The sequence below is a fragment of the Sturnira hondurensis genome, unplaced genomic scaffold, assembly GCF_014824575.4.
Source record: "Sturnira hondurensis isolate 20B ecotype Veracruz unplaced genomic scaffold, ASM1482457v3 Scaffold0018728, whole genome shotgun sequence".
NCBI lineage: Eukaryota > Metazoa > Chordata > Mammalia > Chiroptera > Phyllostomidae > Sturnira > Sturnira hondurensis.
The window spans coordinates 5,956,720-5,975,455 of NW_028091359.1; the positions used below are offsets into that span (position 1 = coordinate 5,956,720).

Sequence of the window (18,736 nt, forward strand, 5' to 3'; positions counted from 1 at the left end):
AGTTCAATTCCTGGTCAGGGCATACGCCTGGGTTGTGGGCCAGGTCCCCAGCCGAGGACGTGTCAGAGGTAAGAGATCGATGTTTCTCTCTCATCTTTCCCCTTCCCTCCCCGTCTTGCTAATAAATAAATAAAATCTTTAAAAAATAAAATAAACTCAGCATGGCATAGATTTAATGTGATGCAAAATTTCACATTGCCGGAAGAAACTAATTCTGTGAAAGACTTCTCCTTAGTTTCCCCCACCATGAAAAGCAATATTTTTAATTTTGAAGCATTTGAAAAATACATAAGCTACTGATATCCAGAAATGACCATAACATGACAACTTTTTAAAGCGTTCAAAACAAAACACAACAAAGCATACAAAACAATATTGGTGAAATGTTACCAAATAAACACATTTAACCTCCCCCAGGTTTCACACAGGAGAGCTTTTTGGTGTAACATCGGCAACTGTGAAAATATAAAAATTATATATAATTGGCATTGTATTCTGAAGATACCTAACTGATCTTATAGAAAACATTTTTGGGCCCTGGCTGGTGTGGCTCAGTGCATTGAGTGTGGGCTGCAAACCAAAGTGTCACCGGCTGGATTCTGTCATGGCACATGCCTAGGTTGTGAGCCAGGTCCCCAGTAGGGGGCACGTGAGAGGCAACCACACACTGATGTTTCTATTCTTCCTTCCTCTTTTCTCTAAAAATAAATAAAACCTTTAAAACAGAGCAAGAAAAAAATTTTTGGTCTCCTGACTGGACAATATTTGGATCTGAGAGAGAGGTTCTTGCTCCTGACTAGCAGACTATTGTCAGCACAGCCGAAGCTTTGCTAAAGAGAAATTCCTAGTCAACAGCCTCACCCTTCACTCAACCATGGGGCTGTTGCAAAGGTGCAAATGTCTGCCATCTGGAAAGTATAGCAAGTGTCTTTAGAAAAGGCTTCTCATCCTCTCTGTTTATAAGACACTGATTCATATTTATCAAAAGTAGCTTGGCACACTGTGCACATCTGATGTTATTTCCTCTGGTAAAATAGGCTTGAAGAGTAGGAAGCCAGGCAAGAGTCTTTTGCAGCTTTTGCCAAAAAAAAAAAAAAGCATTTTCTGCTTTGTAGTTTTTAATTTTGAGCCTTTTTTATTTTCTAATATATTTTATTGATTATGCTATTACAGTTGTCCCATTTTCCCTCTTCACTACCCTCCACCCTGCACACCCCCTCCCACCCACATTCCCCCCCTTTAGTTCACGTCAATGGGTTATACAAATAAGTTCTTTGGCTTCTGCATTCCCTATACTATTCTTACCCTCCCCCTGTCTATTTTCTATCTACCATCTATGCTACTTATTCTCTGTACCTTCCCCCCTCTCCTCCCCCACTGATAAACCTCCATGTGATCTCCATTTCTGTGGTTCTGTTCCTGTTCTAGTTGTTTGCTTATTTTGATTTTGTTTTTGTTTTAGGTGTGGTTGTTAATAATTGTGAGTTTGCTGTCATTTTCCTATACATTTTTTATCTTCTTTTTCATAGATAAATCCCTTTACCATTTCATATAGTAAGGGCTTGGTGATGATGAACTCCTTGAACTTGATCTTATCTGAGAAGCACTTTATCTGCCCTTCCATTCTAAATGAACGCTTTGCTGGACAGAGCAATCTTGGATGTAGGTCCTTGCCTTTCATGACTTGGAATTCTTTCCAGCCCCTTCTTGCCTGCAAGGTCTCCTTCGAGAACTCAGCTGACAATCTTATGGGCACTCCTTTGTAGGTAACTCTCGCCTTTTGTCTTGCTGCTTTTAAGATTCTCTCCTTATGTTTAATCTTGGATAATTTAATTATGAGGTGTATTGATGTGTTCCTCCTTGGGTCCAACTTCTTTGGGACTCTCCGAGCTTCCTGGACTTCCTGGAAGTCTAATTCCTTTGCCAGAATAGGAAAGTTCTCCTTTATTATTTGTTCAAATAAGTTTTCCACTTGTTGCTCTTCCTCTTCCCCTTCTCATACCCCTGATTCGGATGTTGAACGTTTAAAGATGACCTGGAGGTTCCTAAGCCCCTCCTCATTTTTTTTTGAATTCTTGTTTCTTCAGTCTTTTCTGATTGGATGTCCATTTCTTCCTTCTGGTCCATTGATTTGAATCCCAGTTTCTTTCCCATCACTATTGGTTTCCTGTACATTTTCCTTTATTTCACTTAGCATAGCCTTCATTTTAAAAATCTAATTTGCGACCAAATTCAACTAATTCTGTGAGCATCGTGATGATCAGTGTTTTGAACTGTGCATCTGATAGGTTGGCTATCTCTTGGTCGCTTAAAAGTATTGGCTCTGGGGCTTTGATTTGTTCCTGTGTTTGAGCCATAATTTTTTAGTCTGGTCGCACCTGTTATGTATGAGGGGCAGAGCCTTAGGTGTTCACCAGGTCGGAGCAACCAAGTCGCTGGGTTGTGATGCTGTATGTGGGGGAGGGGTCCAGGAGGGAACAATGGCGCTTGCTCTGCTCTTCGCTGGATTTCAGTCACTTCCCCCACTTCCCCCAAGCAAATTGGGCCCTTTTGGTGCTGATTCCCAGGTGGGTGGGCTTGTGTACATTCTAAGACCCTGTGAGTCTCTCCAATGAACTCTCCTATGAGGCTGGGTGTCTCTCCCGCTGCCTAACCCCCACAGGTGTTTTTAATCACTTATTTGAGGCTTTATTTCCTGGCGTCGGGACCCTGGGTTGGGCGGTCTGTCTCCCCAGTTTCACCCGGTTTATCTGCGCGAGTATGTGGAACGACCCAGACCACCAGCCACCTCCTGCACTGCACCCCTCCACAATCCGCTGCCTTGCTGAGTCCACCACCTGCGGCCTTGCGGGCCCGAGGTCGCCAGCTGCTGCCTTGCTGTGACCCCTCTCTTCGAGCCGTCGGACTCTGTACCTCTTACTGGTCTGGATGAATATGTCTACTTTAACTCCTTGGTTGTCGGACTTCCATACAGTTTGATTTTCTGTAAGTTCTGGTTGTTTTTTGTTTTTAAATTTGTTGTTGTCCTTATTTTGGTTGTGTGAGGAGGCACAGTGTGTCTACCTATGCCTTCATCTTGGCCGGAAGTCCTAATTTTGGGCTTTAAAATATATATATTATTTACTTATTTTTAAAGAGAGGAGTAGGGAGGGAGAAAGAGAGGGGGAGAAATATCAGCGTGAGAGAGTAACATCAATGGGTTGCCTCTCTCACACCCCTGACCAGGCACCTGGCCTGCAACCCAGGCATGTGCCCTGAACAGGAATCAAACCTCAGACCTTTCAGTTTGCAGGACAATGCCCAACCTACTAAACCACACGAGTCAGGGCTTGGGTTTTGTTTTTAGGGTAGAAGATTAGGCATCCTGCCTTATAATCTAGACAGAGGTTATCATTTGTAAATATCATCTCTGTAGACTAAAATCTATTAATAGACTAAGGATGGAAAATTTGGTACCACTAGCCACTAAAAGGTAACCACATTTTAGATTGTTGGACTTTCTCCGTTTTTGGAGGGGGTGGCAGGTAACTGGGAAGGCTGGGAAGGGGAGGAGACCTTAATTGCCAGGAGAGAGACAAAAAGTGACCAAGACTTTTTTTAGTTCTCAAAGTATAAATCAAAATCTTTCCAGGGTGAAACCTCAATCTCCACAAGTCAAAGAATTACACTTCAAATAAAGCTCAATGGCAGATAAGCAGAAACAAAATGATAAGCCAACAAAACCCATGAACTTGCACAAGAAGTCATGTCCATGCAACAGCCACAGTACTAGAGCCTCGAAAGTCACTTACTTTTCTCCGAGTGTCACCCGGAGGCTGCTCTGGAGTAGAGAAACGGGTTGTTGGCATTTTGTTTTTTAGTAGAAGACACACCCACATTCAGAACAGCAATTACTGCACTTAGGACTGCATTTATTAATAGACACCATTTAAGAGTCATTACAGTGAAAAAAGTGCCTGCAGTGCCACAGATAAACACAGACACCTGGACGCACAAACATACACAACTGCACAGTAAAAATGCTGCAGACAAGATGGGGCTTTTAACATGAATCTATGACTCTTCAAAACTTGGCCTGCCTACTATTCCATGGGTATTCTTTACTGAGTATAACTCAACTGCTGTAATCCTGGTCATATACCGACTTTTCAGCAGCATTCAATGGTACTTCTAATAATCTGGTTTCAGAGTCTTATACTGTGAACAAACAACTCATTATAAAGTTACAGTTATGGTTGCCTATTTCTCAGGGAGTGCAGGGACTAGAAAGCAGGTTTAAAAAGAAGGCAAACAATGTTTTCATACAGCAGCATGTGTATGTGGGACCATCACCCAATTTGATTCTCTAGTCAGACATTCTATTCCAAATGCAAATAAAGCAAAGGCTTTGAGGCCCTCTGCTACTCTTAGCAAAAACGAATGGAGCAAAGGAAAACTGAAACAACTTTCTGCTCTTAAATTGGACAAATTCTATATCTGTGCTTTTGATTTTCTCCACTCTGTAAATAAAAATCATCAAAGCCACATTTTTACTGCATTGGAAACATTTCCAAATATCTTAAATTATAAATTACAGCATCTAACTGTGTTGCTAGAAGAGACTGGCTACAGAGTCAATTAGCCTTGATTTATGAAAATAAGATTTTTTTGGCATTGGGCATCAGTTTTCTGGTACACAAGTGGCAGGAACAGTTGCTTAAGACAGTCTGCCAAAGGTAAGATCCAGGTGAATAGATTAAAGGAAATCAAACCCAATCTTCTAGAGTAGAGGGCAAATTTCAGGTTGTATAAAACTTGATAGTACATGCTTCATCAAGCTGCAAACAATATACAGAACAATCCCTTCATCTTCCCCAGATCAGAGACTAGTGAATTGTCAAAACACAGCCAGAGATCCTACACTCAAGACACTGAAACCAAAATCCATTCATTCAATTCACATATACTGGAAAATTTTTAACTAATAGATTATAAACTGGATTCCAGCTCAATTTCCATCAATGCCAATGTTTATTTTTAAACCATTGTATTCCCATTAATGATGGGAAGAAACTGAAAACAGAACCAGAATATAATATTTTTGTACCATTAGTCTTCCCTTTATTGTATGGCTAATTTTTAGTCTTTGTACAACAAAAACAAAAATAATTCATCATTTTTCTAAACTCTCATTTGTCTAAAACACACTTTGAGAAGCTTCACAAATAATTCTACTCCAGAAGTTTGTTGAGTGGCATCAGGGAAAATAAATCCATAGGTATCACCTAGTAACTAACAAGTTTGAGTTTTCAATTACTTAAGCCACTCAAGGGATATTCTGCATCAGTCACCCAATGCATTCAATCTGATAACCTGTTTCTTTAGCTACAGGTGCCAAAGAGAGTATCTTGGTGTTCAGACACAAAGAATAGGGCTCTACTACTATTATTTTTCTAGAAAAGAATTTTATTTAGCATATTAAGATCACAGTTCTCAAAAAGGCTAAATTTGAAAATAGCCAAAGGAAGATGCCTGGGACTGTTAAATCTCTAGGATGCAAAGCTAAATTACTTCTGAAATAAGCATTTAGATTTTCCACTAGGAAGTTAATATTTTGGTCCTGACAGACTTTCTTCCTTAGTTCTCTTAAGTCTCATAAATTTCTACCATGAAAAGATGAGCCAACTAAATTGATCAGTAAAACCAGAACTTTTGCATCATTGCTACCTTTGTCCTGACTATAATTTTATTTTAAAAATCTTCAGGGCTAGTAGCTTTTAAATGGTTAGTTTTTTTCCCCCCTATAAGAGTATGTATTTCAACTACACAAATACTTAGAAGAAGAAAGATATGTGCCTTTAAGTGAATGCTGGCTTTCTAACACCAAGACAGGCTAACTGACAACTGCCAGATTAGTCCTCAAGTCTCTGTGAAACCATGGATTCAAAAGGAGCCAAATTAGTACAACGATAGTTTACACTTCCCCTTAGAATCAATTTCTATACATTGATTCAGTCAACAAAAAAGTAGTGAGATTTATCCTGAAGTAATGGCTAAATGCCATACTGTACTTACCTCCAAATAGTTCCAAATCTCTTAAGCCCTCAACAATGAACTTTTCCGAGACCCACCGCTAAAGAGGAAAACCCCAAAGAGAATTAGTATTTTTTCCAAGCCAAAAAAATTAGCTATCAGCCATTAGACAGACAATAAAACACAACTACAAAAACAGAACCATGCAGTAAAGATATACTTCTATTGAAAACTTCTGAAGAATCTTGGATTTAAATCAATCCAAAACAATAGATTAATTCCTTTCTCTATTCCTCTTTGCCTAATTTGATGAATCATTCTTAAATCTGAAAGATGAGAAACACGTAGTACTGGCCTGATAATGAAGAATGTTTTTCTCCTTCCTATATATAAAACAACCTTTTAGATCCATCTTACTTATTCCATAGCTGCCTATTATAGATGCTTAGGACTATGAATGCCAATGTGAAAAATACTACTGAAATTCACAATACAGAAAACAGGAATGGAACTGTAGTTTTTCACAAGCCTCTATTAGTTTGTAAAGGGAAACTGCAAGCTGCATATTCTTTCGTCTACTAGGATGTCTAAAGACATTACTGCTTACATTTGCTACCAAATGCTATCCTTACAAGGACCAAACTAGCATGACCAATCTATGGTTCACTTTACTGGCCTATTTCAAATGAGTATTGGATTTCCATCATAGCGATCAGTGGTCTGGTTTCACCTGAATCGGACTAGGTTGAAATAGAAAAGAAGCTCATATTTAAAAGCAATGGAATCAAGATTGTATTTCACTTAAGGAATGGTGTTAAAGTTTGGCTTGGGGACATTCTTTCCACTGCGCAGAGTTCAGGCTAAGGAAAGAATCTGTTTTTCCTCTTAATTAGGAGTGAAGTTTACTCTTTACAATATAAATTGTTTATACACACACACACCCATATATACACATACATAAAAGATTAAGTACCATTCAGAAATAAGTTGCATAATACAAATCATGAATTGGAACTATAACATCATTCTCTCTCTTCTTCTGTATCAATTTTTTTCCAAATTAAATATAAACACTTAATTTTTTAAATGATATATAAAAAAATCACATGCACTGTGCCACAGATATTTAATAAAAATAAATTGTTTTGCTTTAATATGTAAAGAAGGTGTCATATTGATAATGTCTCATAGCATTTATACTTTGTTACAAGATTTTAAAATAATTACTACTGCATTTAGAAATTAACTACTTCATAATAAAATAAAGGATACAGAAATAGACCCATGCATACATATGTGGTCAATTAATTTATGGTCAAAATATGATACCCTTTTATGAAATCACGGAACCTTGTAAAGAAGCTAAGTCCAGTATTTGTTTTTGAGGTAATTTTAGCTGATGAAGTTCAGGTATAATGAAATTTTTCATGTTAGGAAAGTCCTCAATTAAAACCTATGATTATACTTAGAAAAAACAGTGTTCTAATGATTGCAATTTGATAATGATTTATTTTTATTGTATTTTTTCCATTACCATTTGTCCTCCTTATACCACCCACCCCTGCAATCACTACACTGTTGCCTGTGTCCATGAGTCCTTTTTCCCTCTTTGCTCAATCCCTCCACCCTCTAACCCTGCCTGAGCGCTGTCAGCCTGTTCTCTACCTATGAGTCTGTCTCTGTTTTGCTGGTTAGTTCAGTTTGTTCGTTAGGTTTTTAAAACACACAACTGCTGAAAATACATACAAAATGGGGAGGTGGCCAGCAGTTACACATCTACACATTCAATTGATTTAATGTTGAATGACTGATATTCAAAAAATGCACCACTTATTTCTTCTCTATCAGACAAGCTGGTGGATATATTCTGTGTCTCTTTTTAGCCTCTGCCTGCAAGCTCTTTTCTCGGGAGCAGAAACTGAGATACCTGGTTAACTTCCCACATCCCTCACTTCTGCATGATTCTGAGCATCACATAACAAACCACCTACAATACTGCCAAAACACTTTGCTTTGCAGAAAATAAAAATAGTAAAGCCAGAAGAGTAGAAACACTCACCCTAATTCGCTCTGGTTTACTTACAAGAAAAGACATGAGTTCCTAATGTGTGGACCTATTTCAATTTCAAAATTTTAAACCTAAAAGGGAAATAAAAACAGGTTGAGTTAGTCAAATTTCCTTTTATAGAAATACCTTTTGACTAACAAGAAACTTACTACAAATCTACCATTCAAAGCACTGTATTAAACCTATAAATTGCTAGATTCCAGTGACTTAGTTTCTCTAAACAATCAACTTGAATATACTTTGGCCAAGTGCATCCTGAAACAAAATCTCTATAAGAAGAGAGAAGTTTATTATGTGGTTTTCTTCCTTAATGTTTAAATTTCTCTTGACTGTTTTCACTGATCCCTTCCCACAAGCAATTACTTTCCATTCTTTTGGCCTTTTAACCTGTTTTTCATCATCATTATCATCATCATCATCATCATCTTTTTTAAAGATTTTATTTATTTATTTTTAGAGAAAGAGAGGGAGAGAAACATCAATGTGCAGTTGGCTCTTGCAGGGCCCTCACTGGGGACCTGGCCTGCAACAGAGGCATGTGCCCTAGACCGGGAATCAAACTGGCGACCTTCTGGTTCACAGGCCAGCATTCAATCTACTGAGCCACACCAGTCAGGGCCATCATCATCATGTTTGTATACTGATTTTAGGTAGAGAGAAAAGGCGGGGGAGAGAGAAACATCTATCAGTTGCCTTCTTTCCTATACACCCTGACTGGGGATCAAACTTGCAACCTTTTGGTGTATGGGAAGACATTCCATACCAAGCCACGCAGCCAGGATATCATCATTCTTAAATAGTGTTTATATGACCATGATTTACCCACTTTAGATATTTATGTACTAACTTCCAACCATGGTAGATGAAGACTAAGCTCTCCTGTGTCACCTTCCTGCACTCTACTTTCCTGCCTTCATTCTTCCAATGAGGTTCTGGCATCACTGTTGACTAAATCAGTAGTATGCATTTGTATTACCTGGACTACAAACATGGTTCACAGCTGAGGCAAACAGATAAAGATGACCATGTCTTCCTTCTTCACATCCATTTAATAACTGCCTCCTTTTTTCACACCCTTGGTTTTCCATATAACTATTATTAACTTTCTCCAAATACTTTACATCTCTGCCATTTGTCTTACCAATATATTTTTCCATAAACTGAAATTCCCCTGGAGATTGCCCTCCCAGTGCCTTCCATCCTCCTGCTGTAATCGGGACCAACTGCTTTCTTGACCCTCTGCACGTTCCTATTCAGATATCCCATTTCTGGGAAATGTTCTTGTATTATTTCTTTGATAGCTTTGTCTCCTCTATTTTCTGTTCTCGTGTTATAGAATTCCCAATAAAAAACACTTCTAGAGTTATCCCTTAATTTTATACTTGTTTCACTCCTATTTTATAACTCTCCACTTTCCAGGAGTTTTTCTCAACTTTACTTTCCAATCCTGCTATATTTTAATTTTTGGTTACACATTTTCTTTCTTTCTTTCTTTTTTTAAAGATTTTACTTATTTATCTTTAGAGAGGAAGGGAAGGAGAGGAATATCAATGTATGGTTGCCTCTCGTGAGTCCCCTGCTGGGAACTGGCATGCAACCCAGGCACGTGTCCTGACTGGGAATCGAACTGCAATTGTGTGATTTGCAGGCCCATGCTCAATCCACTGAGCTACACCAGCCAGGGTATGGTTACACATTTTCGAGAGCTTTTGATTTTGAAGGTACTTTTTTTTTAATATCATACTGATCTTGTTTTATGTTTGCTATTTACATTTAAAAATTTGTATCTAGAATGGCTAAAAGCCTAATACCTCATGATCAAGTGGGGTTTATCTCAGGATAGATTGAAAATTTAAAAATGAATCAACGTATACAAAACTGTCTTAATTAGAAGTTGTTTGCAAATAAATAACAACCAATTTTAACAAGCTTTTAAAAATGAATCAATCTAAATTTACTTTATTGAGTAAATAAGAAAAACATAATAATTACCTCAATCATCTCAACGGAGGAAAAGCATCTGATAAAAATTCAACATCAATTCATGATTTTAAAGAAACTCCCAGTCAACTAGGAATAGTCAAATAGGAATAGAATGGAAATAGAATTTACCAAGTCAACTTGGTAAAAAACATGTATGAAAATTTTACAGTTGACATCATAATGAATGGTAGAAAGAATGAATGAGTTTCCTCTAAGAAAAGAAGCAAAGCAAGAATGCCTGCTCTCATCACTTGTACTCATCTCTGTAGTAGTGGTCTTCCCCAATGCAGAAAGGCAAGAATTCAAAGGCATGCATGCTGGAGGCAGAGGGATATATATGAGGGGACTAAATGGTAATGGAGAAAAAAATACAATAAAGATTAAATTTAAAAAATTTTAAAGGGCCCTGGCTGGTGTAGCTCAGTGGATTGAGCACGGGCCTGCAAACCACACAATTGCGGTTCGATTCCCAGTCAGGACACATGCCTGGGTTGCAGGCCAGTTCCCGGTAGGGGACACATGAGAGGCAACCATACATTGATATTTCTCTCCTCTCCTTCCATTCCCCTCTAAAAATAAATAAATAAAATCTTTTTTAAAAATTTAAAAAGGCATACAGATTGGAAAAGAAGGTGTAAAAGACTATTCATAGACAACAAGACTGTGTACACAGAACATGCTACGTAGTCTACAAAAAATCATTAGACCTAAGGGCCCTGGCTGGTGTAGCTCAGTGGATTGAGCGCGGGCCTGCGAACCAGAGGATCGCGGTTCGATTCCCAGCCAGGGCACATGCTTGGGTTGCAGGCTGGTTCCCTGCAGGCCAACTCCCAGCAGGGGACACATGAAAGGCAACCATACATTGATATTTCTCTCCCTCTCTCCTTCCTCTCTGAAGATGAATAAATAAAATCTTAAAAAATTTTAAAAAAGAAAAAAAAAAATCATTAGACCTAAGAAAACAAATTTAGAAAGAAGGTCCATTATAAAACCCAACTCTATTTCTATATGGTAGCAATTAACAATTAGAAGATAGAATTTAAAAAAACAATATCACAAATAATATAAATAAAAACAACACAATTTATCAACAAAAACACAAAATAAGTAGGATTGATTTTAATAAATTATGGATAAGATCTGCGTATTTAAAATCCTACATTGTTAAGAGGGATTAAAGATGATCCAAATAGCTAAGCCATCTTCATAGATTGAAAGATCGAGTATTGTTAAGATATCAGTTCTCTCCAAATTGGTCTACAGGTTCTATACAACCCCAATCAAAACATTAGCAGAGTTTTTGAGAGAAACTGATTAAGCTGATTCTAAAATTTACATGGAAATGTTCATGGAAATACAAAGGATCTAAAATAACTAAAACAGATTTGAAAAAGAACAATGTTAGAAGATTTACATTACCTGATTTCTACATTTACTTTAATGCTACAATAATCAATAATGCTATACCTCAGTCTAAAGACTGACAAATGGACCAATGGAACAGAATAAAGGATTCAGAAATATAGCCATACATACATATATGATCAATTAATTTTTAAGAGAGAGACCAAAGTAGTCTCATGGGGAAAAAATCTTGATACATATTTAGAAAAAAAGTGAACTTTGATCCTTCCCATACACCATATATAAAAATTAACTTGAAATGAGAACCAAATGAGGGAATGAGAGAAGAGGGTGAAGGGATTAAGATGTACAAATTGCCAGTTATAAAGTCACAAGGATGTAAACTACAGCACAGAGAACAGAGTCAATAATACTGTGATAACTATGTGTGTTGTCAGTTGGGTACTAAGTTTACTGGGATGATTACTTCATTATATAAATGTCTAAATTATGTTGTACACCTGAAACTAAAATTGTATATCAACTGTAATTTAAAAATAAAAAACAATAATTTAAAATGGATCACAGAAAAAAATAAATAAAATAAAATGGATCACAGAACTAAAGAAAAAGTTAAAGTTAAAACTACTAAAGAAAACAGAAAAGAAAATCTTCAAGATCTTAGGATAGATCAAGATTCAAAAAAAGCACAAAATATTAAAGAAAAATGATAAATTGAACTCTATTAAAATTAAAACCTCCTACTTCTGAAAAGACACCACAAAGGACAAGAGAAGATTGGGAGAAAACAGTGTGTGCAGTGTCGACAAAGGACTTTATATAAAGACTACCTAACACAATGGAATACTACTCAGACGTTAAAAAAAAAAAGAAAGAAGGCCCTGGCTGGTGTAGCTCAGTGGATTGAGCATGGGCCTGTGAACCACACGATCGCAGTTCGATTCCCAGTCAGGGCACATGCCTGGGTTGCAGGCCCGTTCCCTGCAGGTCAACTCCCAGCAGGGAATGCACGAAAGGCAACCATACACTGATGTTTCTCTCCCTCTCTCCCCTCTAAATATAAATAAATAAATTCTTTAAAAAAAAAAAAAAGAAAGAAAATTTTACCCTTTGTGACAGCATGGTTGGACCTGGAAAACATTATGTATGCTAAATGAAATAAGGCAGTCAGAGAAAAACAAATACCATATGATTTCACTCATATGTGGAATCTAATGAACAAATTGAACTAACAAGTAAATAGAGAGAGACTCATAGACAGAAGGTAGGCTGACAGCTAGTGGGAAGGGGGAGGTTAGACAGTGGAGGGATTGGGCAAAAAGGAAAAAGGACTCATGGACATGGACAACAGTGTGGTGATTGCAGGGGCAAGGTATTAAGGGGGATAAATGGTAATGGAGGAAAAAAATAAAGACTATCTAAAGAACTAGCTCTGGCACGTAGCTCAGTTGGTTAGAGTGTCATTCCAATAAGCTAAGGTTGTGGGCTCAATCCCACAACCAATAAATGCATGAGTAAGTAGAACAACAAATCAATACTTCTCTTTCTCTCTCTTCCCCAAATCAATAAATAAAAGTTTGGGGGCAGGGAAAGAACTTCTACAACTCAACAACAAGACAACTCAGTTTAAATAATAGGCAACATATTGGAATACAAGGTATACAAATGGCCACATGAATTGATGATGTTCAACATCATCACATGTGGCCATCAACAGTTACCTTGTCACCAGGTAACTGTACATGAAGCCATAATAGATACTATACTTCCACCAAAGATGCTAGAAATCCTGACAATACCAAGTATTGACAAGAATATCAATCAACTGGAATTCTTATACATTGCTGGTGGAAATGCAAATTACAATAGTCACTTTGGAAAATAGTTTAACAACAGCATAATTTTTTAATCCTCACCCAAGGACATGACCATTGCTGAGAGAGAGAAAACAATGATCAGTTGCCTCCTGTACATACTCCAACCAGGGATCAAATTTGAAACCTAGGCAGATGCCTTGACAGAGAATAGAACCTATATCCCTTTGGTGCATGGGACAAGGCTCCAACCAAGCCACTTGGCCAGGAAAATTTAATAGCTGCTTAAGGCCCAAGAGTTCTGCTCCTAGGTAATCTACTCAAAAGAAATGAAAACATATGCTCACATAAACTTGTACATGTATGTTCAGACACCATGAATCACAATAGCCCCATATTGGAAATAATCCAAACGTCCACCAATTGATAAGCACACAAACAAAAGGTGATATATATACCAGTGGAATGCTACTAAGCAATAAAAAGGAATAGCCATGGCTGGTGTGGCTCAGTGGGTTCAATGCCAGCCTGAAAAACAAGGGGTCATTGGTTCGATTCCCAGTCAGGACATGTGTCTGGGTTGCAGGCCAGGTCCCCAGTAGAGGGGTACATGAGAGGCAACCACACATTGATGTTTCTTTTCCTCAAAAAAAAAAAAAAAAACCCTACTGACACCGACAATGGTATCTTGTTAAGCGAAAGAAGTCAGACACAAATCTACATATTATTTTCATTTACATGAAATACTAGAAAAAGTAAAAAATACAAAAAGCTGATCATTGGTTGCCTGAGACCAAGGGTGAGAGGAGAGACCAACTTCAGAGAGAGAAGAACTTTTGGCTGTGATGGAAATGTTCTGTATCTTATTGTAATTGCCTGGTGGTTGCATGAGTGTATCTGTCAAAAGTCAACAAACTGCACACTTAAAGTAGGAGTATTTTATTGTAGGTAGACTATATCTCAACAAAGTTGATTTAAAAGTAAAATGACTATATTATCAGAAATGCTTTTGAAAAATGTCCTACATTCCCTCTCCCCTTTTTTAGGTGGGTTAGGGTTGTGGTAGTAACACAGCAGTGGGGGTGGGGCCTAATCTGGTACCTGGAGTTCTAGGAATCCTCAAAACTGCTTCAGAAAAATCAAAAGAAATGATTTTCAAACCACAGGAGAAACTACCAGGAGGCCTTTCAAAATTATCTACAGATTTTTTATCAAATTGCATTTATTCTCACCTCTACCCTAATCTTATAAAAGCCACCCAACATGTAAAGAATCATTTATCCTGCTATGAAATAGAAAAACTATAGACTGAACTTGAAAAAAAAGTTAGAATGCATATTGTTTAATAACATTAGACACAAGGCAACATGCAAAAGAAATTTAAGAGGAAACAAGGTTCATACCCATGTGTAATCTACAGCAGAAAGAAAAGAGAGTATTAACATAAAGAGATGAATTTTATCCACAGGAAAGATACTTTTTTGTGCTGTGGGAAAATATTGAAAGTAAAAGGTAAAGTCAATTCCAAACACTGAATAAACAAATAAAACTGCTCTTTTAGAGAGACCTGAGAACTTATTCTAGGTTGCCACATCAACAGCTTCATTAAAGATCTGAACCCTCAGTTTCCAAACCAGGATGTTTCAAATTAATTAATTGGTGTATTTACAAAAGCCTATGGATGTCTAAATTCCCACCTTCAAAAATTTTACTTAAGAAGACATGGTGATGCACAAGAAGAAATGGGCAACTTCTTACTGAGCTCTCAGCAAAGGGAAAGATTACTGGAACAAGGGTGGATCTGAATAGTTTCATGAAGGGGTGGAGCTTAAATGAATTCTAAACATGAAATAGTATTAGCTACTGATTATCCGTGGTCTACACTGTCTTGTCCAGAGGTGTGCATATCTCCCAGTTTCTCGAGTAGTACCTACCACAAGGTAGGCCCACAACAATGTGGAATGATTGACCAAATGCACTAAGAAGTGTGTCAGCACTTAATGGGGGACAGTTATACAGTAGAACTCCACACACAGAGAACAATGAATAGGTCTTAAGTGCATGCTAGAGTATGGATTTTATTCAGCAGGCAGTAGAAAGCCACTGTAGGTTTAAAACAGAAAGGGGACAAACACAAAACTGTGGTCTAAGGTAGTGTCTCTTAAACTTTATTATACATGCAAATCACAAGGATCTTGTTAAAAGGCAGATTTCTGTTCAGAAGGTCTGTGGTGGAATCTGGTGGATCTAACAAGCTCCCAGACAGTGGGAATCCTGCTGATCTGTGGGCCATCACATTTGACAAGCCTTGTCTTGAGGAACATAGAAGGAATATTAAACTGTAAAGAGATGGGAAGGGGGTGAGGTAAAAATAACCCAGAGAAAGGAATGCCAGTTAGAATACAATTATAGTGGACCACAATTGTGGTGAAAGAGCCTGTGGCAGAGGGAATGTTAAGAAATAGAACAAAAGTAAACAAAAAAGAGAGAGAGAGAGAGGGATGGGGGAGAAAAATTACAGAAATTAGAGTTAGTAGTAAGGACACCATAAGTCATTTAGCTCATCTACCACCTTTGAAGGGATGGCTTTTACAAACTCCTGGTTATAAGGTTATGTAATCTCTGCTTAAAAATGTCCCATGACAAAGACTTACTGCCTTATCAGGGACCCCATTCTATCTGTGGACAACGATGATGACTCTGATTTTCTTGCGTGTGTGCTCAAGTAACTAGGAAAGAGTCGTGTATCAACCATAAAACAGGAAAGCTCAGAGGTGGAAGTGGTTTCGGTGGAAAGATCAGTCCAAGTCTTTAAATCATATTGCAGTTGAGAAAACAGTAATATATTCCAAGTGGAAATACATAGCATTCATTTAGAAAAGTTAAAACTGATGCTCAACAGAGAGGTTAGAGATGGCTGTGGACCTCAGAGTCAGGAGTTAAGGCTATATAAGTAACAGAAATTCAGTAAAGGAAAAAAAAATGGTGAGAGAAAAACAGAAGGGTGGGAAGAGCCTTGGGACAGGTCCATAGTGAGGACAACGGTGCTTGAAAGGCAGGGAGGAAATGGAACCCACAGGAAACACTTTCAAGATCCTGCTTTACCTTCAGAACCACCTTCCTGCTCCAACCTGATTAACTTAGACCTGTCCCTCTCAGGTGTCTGGTGCTTTGGTAAGTCCTCCCTAACTCCCTCTGAATTCAACTCTTATACCTACCACAATTGCCTATTTATCAGTTCCCTCCACCAGAATACAGAATCCTTGAGGGTAGAAAATGATGGAATAACCTTGTTCACTGCTGCATTCCCAGGGGCTACTGTGCCCAACACATAATATGGGCACTTGGTAGCTGCTAAATTAATAACAGTAAAAATAATAAAAGCAGCAAGCATTTATGGTGCACTTACTATGTACCAGGACCTGTGCTAAATGCCTCACAGAGATCAACTCACAATAAGTATTATCTCCCCTGTTTTATAGATCAGAAAATTCAGACTCAGAGACGTTAAACGTTGAAAGTCACTCTACAAACCGGAGAAGCACAAGGGAGACCTGTCAAGACCCTGTGGGCAAAGATAAAATGACTGAGAAGGCATCGCCTGATTTGACAATGCTGTTGACTAGATGACAAATGGTATATAAAGGAGAATTCCTTTATCTTGATTTAATTTTGTTTCACTTTTCCCCCTATTTTTAGCACTGGTTTTCTAAACTTCCTGCATGTCTTGGGTTCAACTATAAATACTGCATTTGAGCCACAAAACCTTTAAGAGACCTGGTTAAAGAGTGAACAAATTTAACCAGTTCAGCATTGTAACCAATGGCTGAAGAGGCTCCTGGCCTGGCACGGGTAATCAGGTAAGATCTGGTTTCTTCAATTCTCAGGAACAAGGAACAGTCTTGGGTGTCTCAACACGTATGAATCAGTCAATGAAGAACTGCCTAATGCTGCAAATACATACTGGAATATGGTCCTACAAACAGACATTTAGATAAGAAAGGGACCCATTGGAATGACCGTTCATCTTTGGGGGATAAAGTTAGGATAATTTAGGATATCTTAGCAGAAGGCTGGTCAGAGAAGTTAGTTGCCCATCTGAAAACTTGAACTGTTTCATTTAACCACGCCCCTTCCCTCGCACACTTCCCTCCCCTCACTCCCAATCTGCTGTGGACACTTAAACACACTTGGGAAACAAGACAATGAGAAGGTCTCTGCTTTAGCTGATTCAGGGAGTCACCTGTATCTCTGTCCTTACGAGTTCTCGACCCCACTGCCTGATCCGCCGGGGAAGTGATGGGGATGGAGGGGGAATCGGCGGGAGCGGTAAGCACTAGACTGTGCCGCCTCTTTGCTCCAGCAGGAAAAACTGAACATGGACCCCAGGTTCGTCACCTGGAAGTCAGGGGGTTACAAGGGGCGGGAAAGCAGGCGCTAGTCTCTCCCGCCCAACAACTCCGCTCTGGCGTCTCCCAGCCAGGCCCAAGCCTATTCTGCTCTCGCACTGCAGCCTCTCAGGGAAGGAATCGAGGAGGACTCGGGAGAAAAGGGGACTGTGGAGAGTGAGACGGGGGCCCGGGAGGGCCGGTCTGATGAAGGCCCTCCCCGAGAAGATAGAATCGGAGTTAAGGAGAGAGGATGGGCTGACAATCCCTGAAACGCACAAGGCGTCCCAGCCAGTCCGATACCTGGTCCTGGAGTTAGCAAGCAGTCGAGACAGCGCCTCAGCTCCGCCTCCTCAGTTTACGGCCTTGCAGCCGCCTGGCCGGTTGCTGGGAGGGCGGGGGCGACATACGCAACGTGCCATGCGCAGTAGAGGGGCCCGGGAAAGCTGGGGGAGAGCTCCGCCCCACCCGCTCGGGCCCCACCTCTGGCCCCGCCCTACAAGGGTGGGGAAGTCCCGCTGGGCCCCGCCCAGGCCGTGCGGTGCAGAAGCTCCCGTAGTTCCTGGGCTTTAGTGGGGGCTGCGCCCTGGCATGTCCTGGATTGCAAGTTATCTCGTTTCTCACATTGCGTACCTAAGGTACCCGTTTCCCCAAGTGAGTGAAAGCCAAAGACCTATCTTCTTGTTAAGGGCTCTGGGTCCGAAAAGGGCTCCTCAGAGTCCCTGAGGCAGGAAGGAAGTAGTCTTAATTTCAATAATGAAGAGCTAAGGGGACAGAGAGGCTAACGAGCACTGGCTGCTGACTTAGCTACTTTGAGAAGTTTACTTTCATGTGGTAGGACTTCAGTGGAAAAACTCATCCTATAGTTATTTTGAAAAGTTGATTTTAGAGAGAGGAGGTGGGGTGGGGGAGAGAGACATCTATTTGTTTTTCCACTTATTTATGCATTTATTGGTTTTTATATGAGGAGATTTAACTCACAATCTTGGTGTATCGGGACATTGCTCTAACCAACTGAGCTACCTCGCCAGGGCATGTTTTAAAAAAATACATTCCAGTGTCCCTCACTTCGGCCTCTCCTGCAACAAGCTGCCAAGTGGTATAGG

General features: G+C 39.2%; 1 protein-coding gene across 5 annotated transcripts in view; it reads right to left on the bottom strand.

The window, feature by feature from the left end:
• STRADA (STE20 related adaptor alpha) overlaps window positions 1–18,026 on the bottom strand; it is a 31,305-nt gene extending 13,279 nt beyond the window's left edge. The window contains exons 1-4 of one of the 5 annotated variants that reach the window (XM_037069963.1): window positions 17,934–18,026; window positions 8,096–8,151; window positions 6,055–6,112; window positions 3,792–3,820 (exon numbers count right to left, since the gene is read on the bottom strand). In XM_037069963.1, the coding sequence (XP_036925858.1) occupies window positions 3,792–3,820; window positions 6,055–6,112; window positions 8,096–8,107 (99 nt within the window). In that variant the 5' untranslated portion in view covers window positions 8,108–8,151; window positions 17,934–18,026. Of the gene's footprint in view, window positions 1–3,791; window positions 3,821–6,054; window positions 6,113–8,071; window positions 8,152–17,909 lie in introns of all 5 variants that reach the window. The other 4 variants (XM_037069961.1, XM_037069962.1, XM_037069965.1 and 1 more) reach the window with 4 other exon arrangements.
• Window positions 18,027–18,736: the final 710 nt, after the last annotated feature.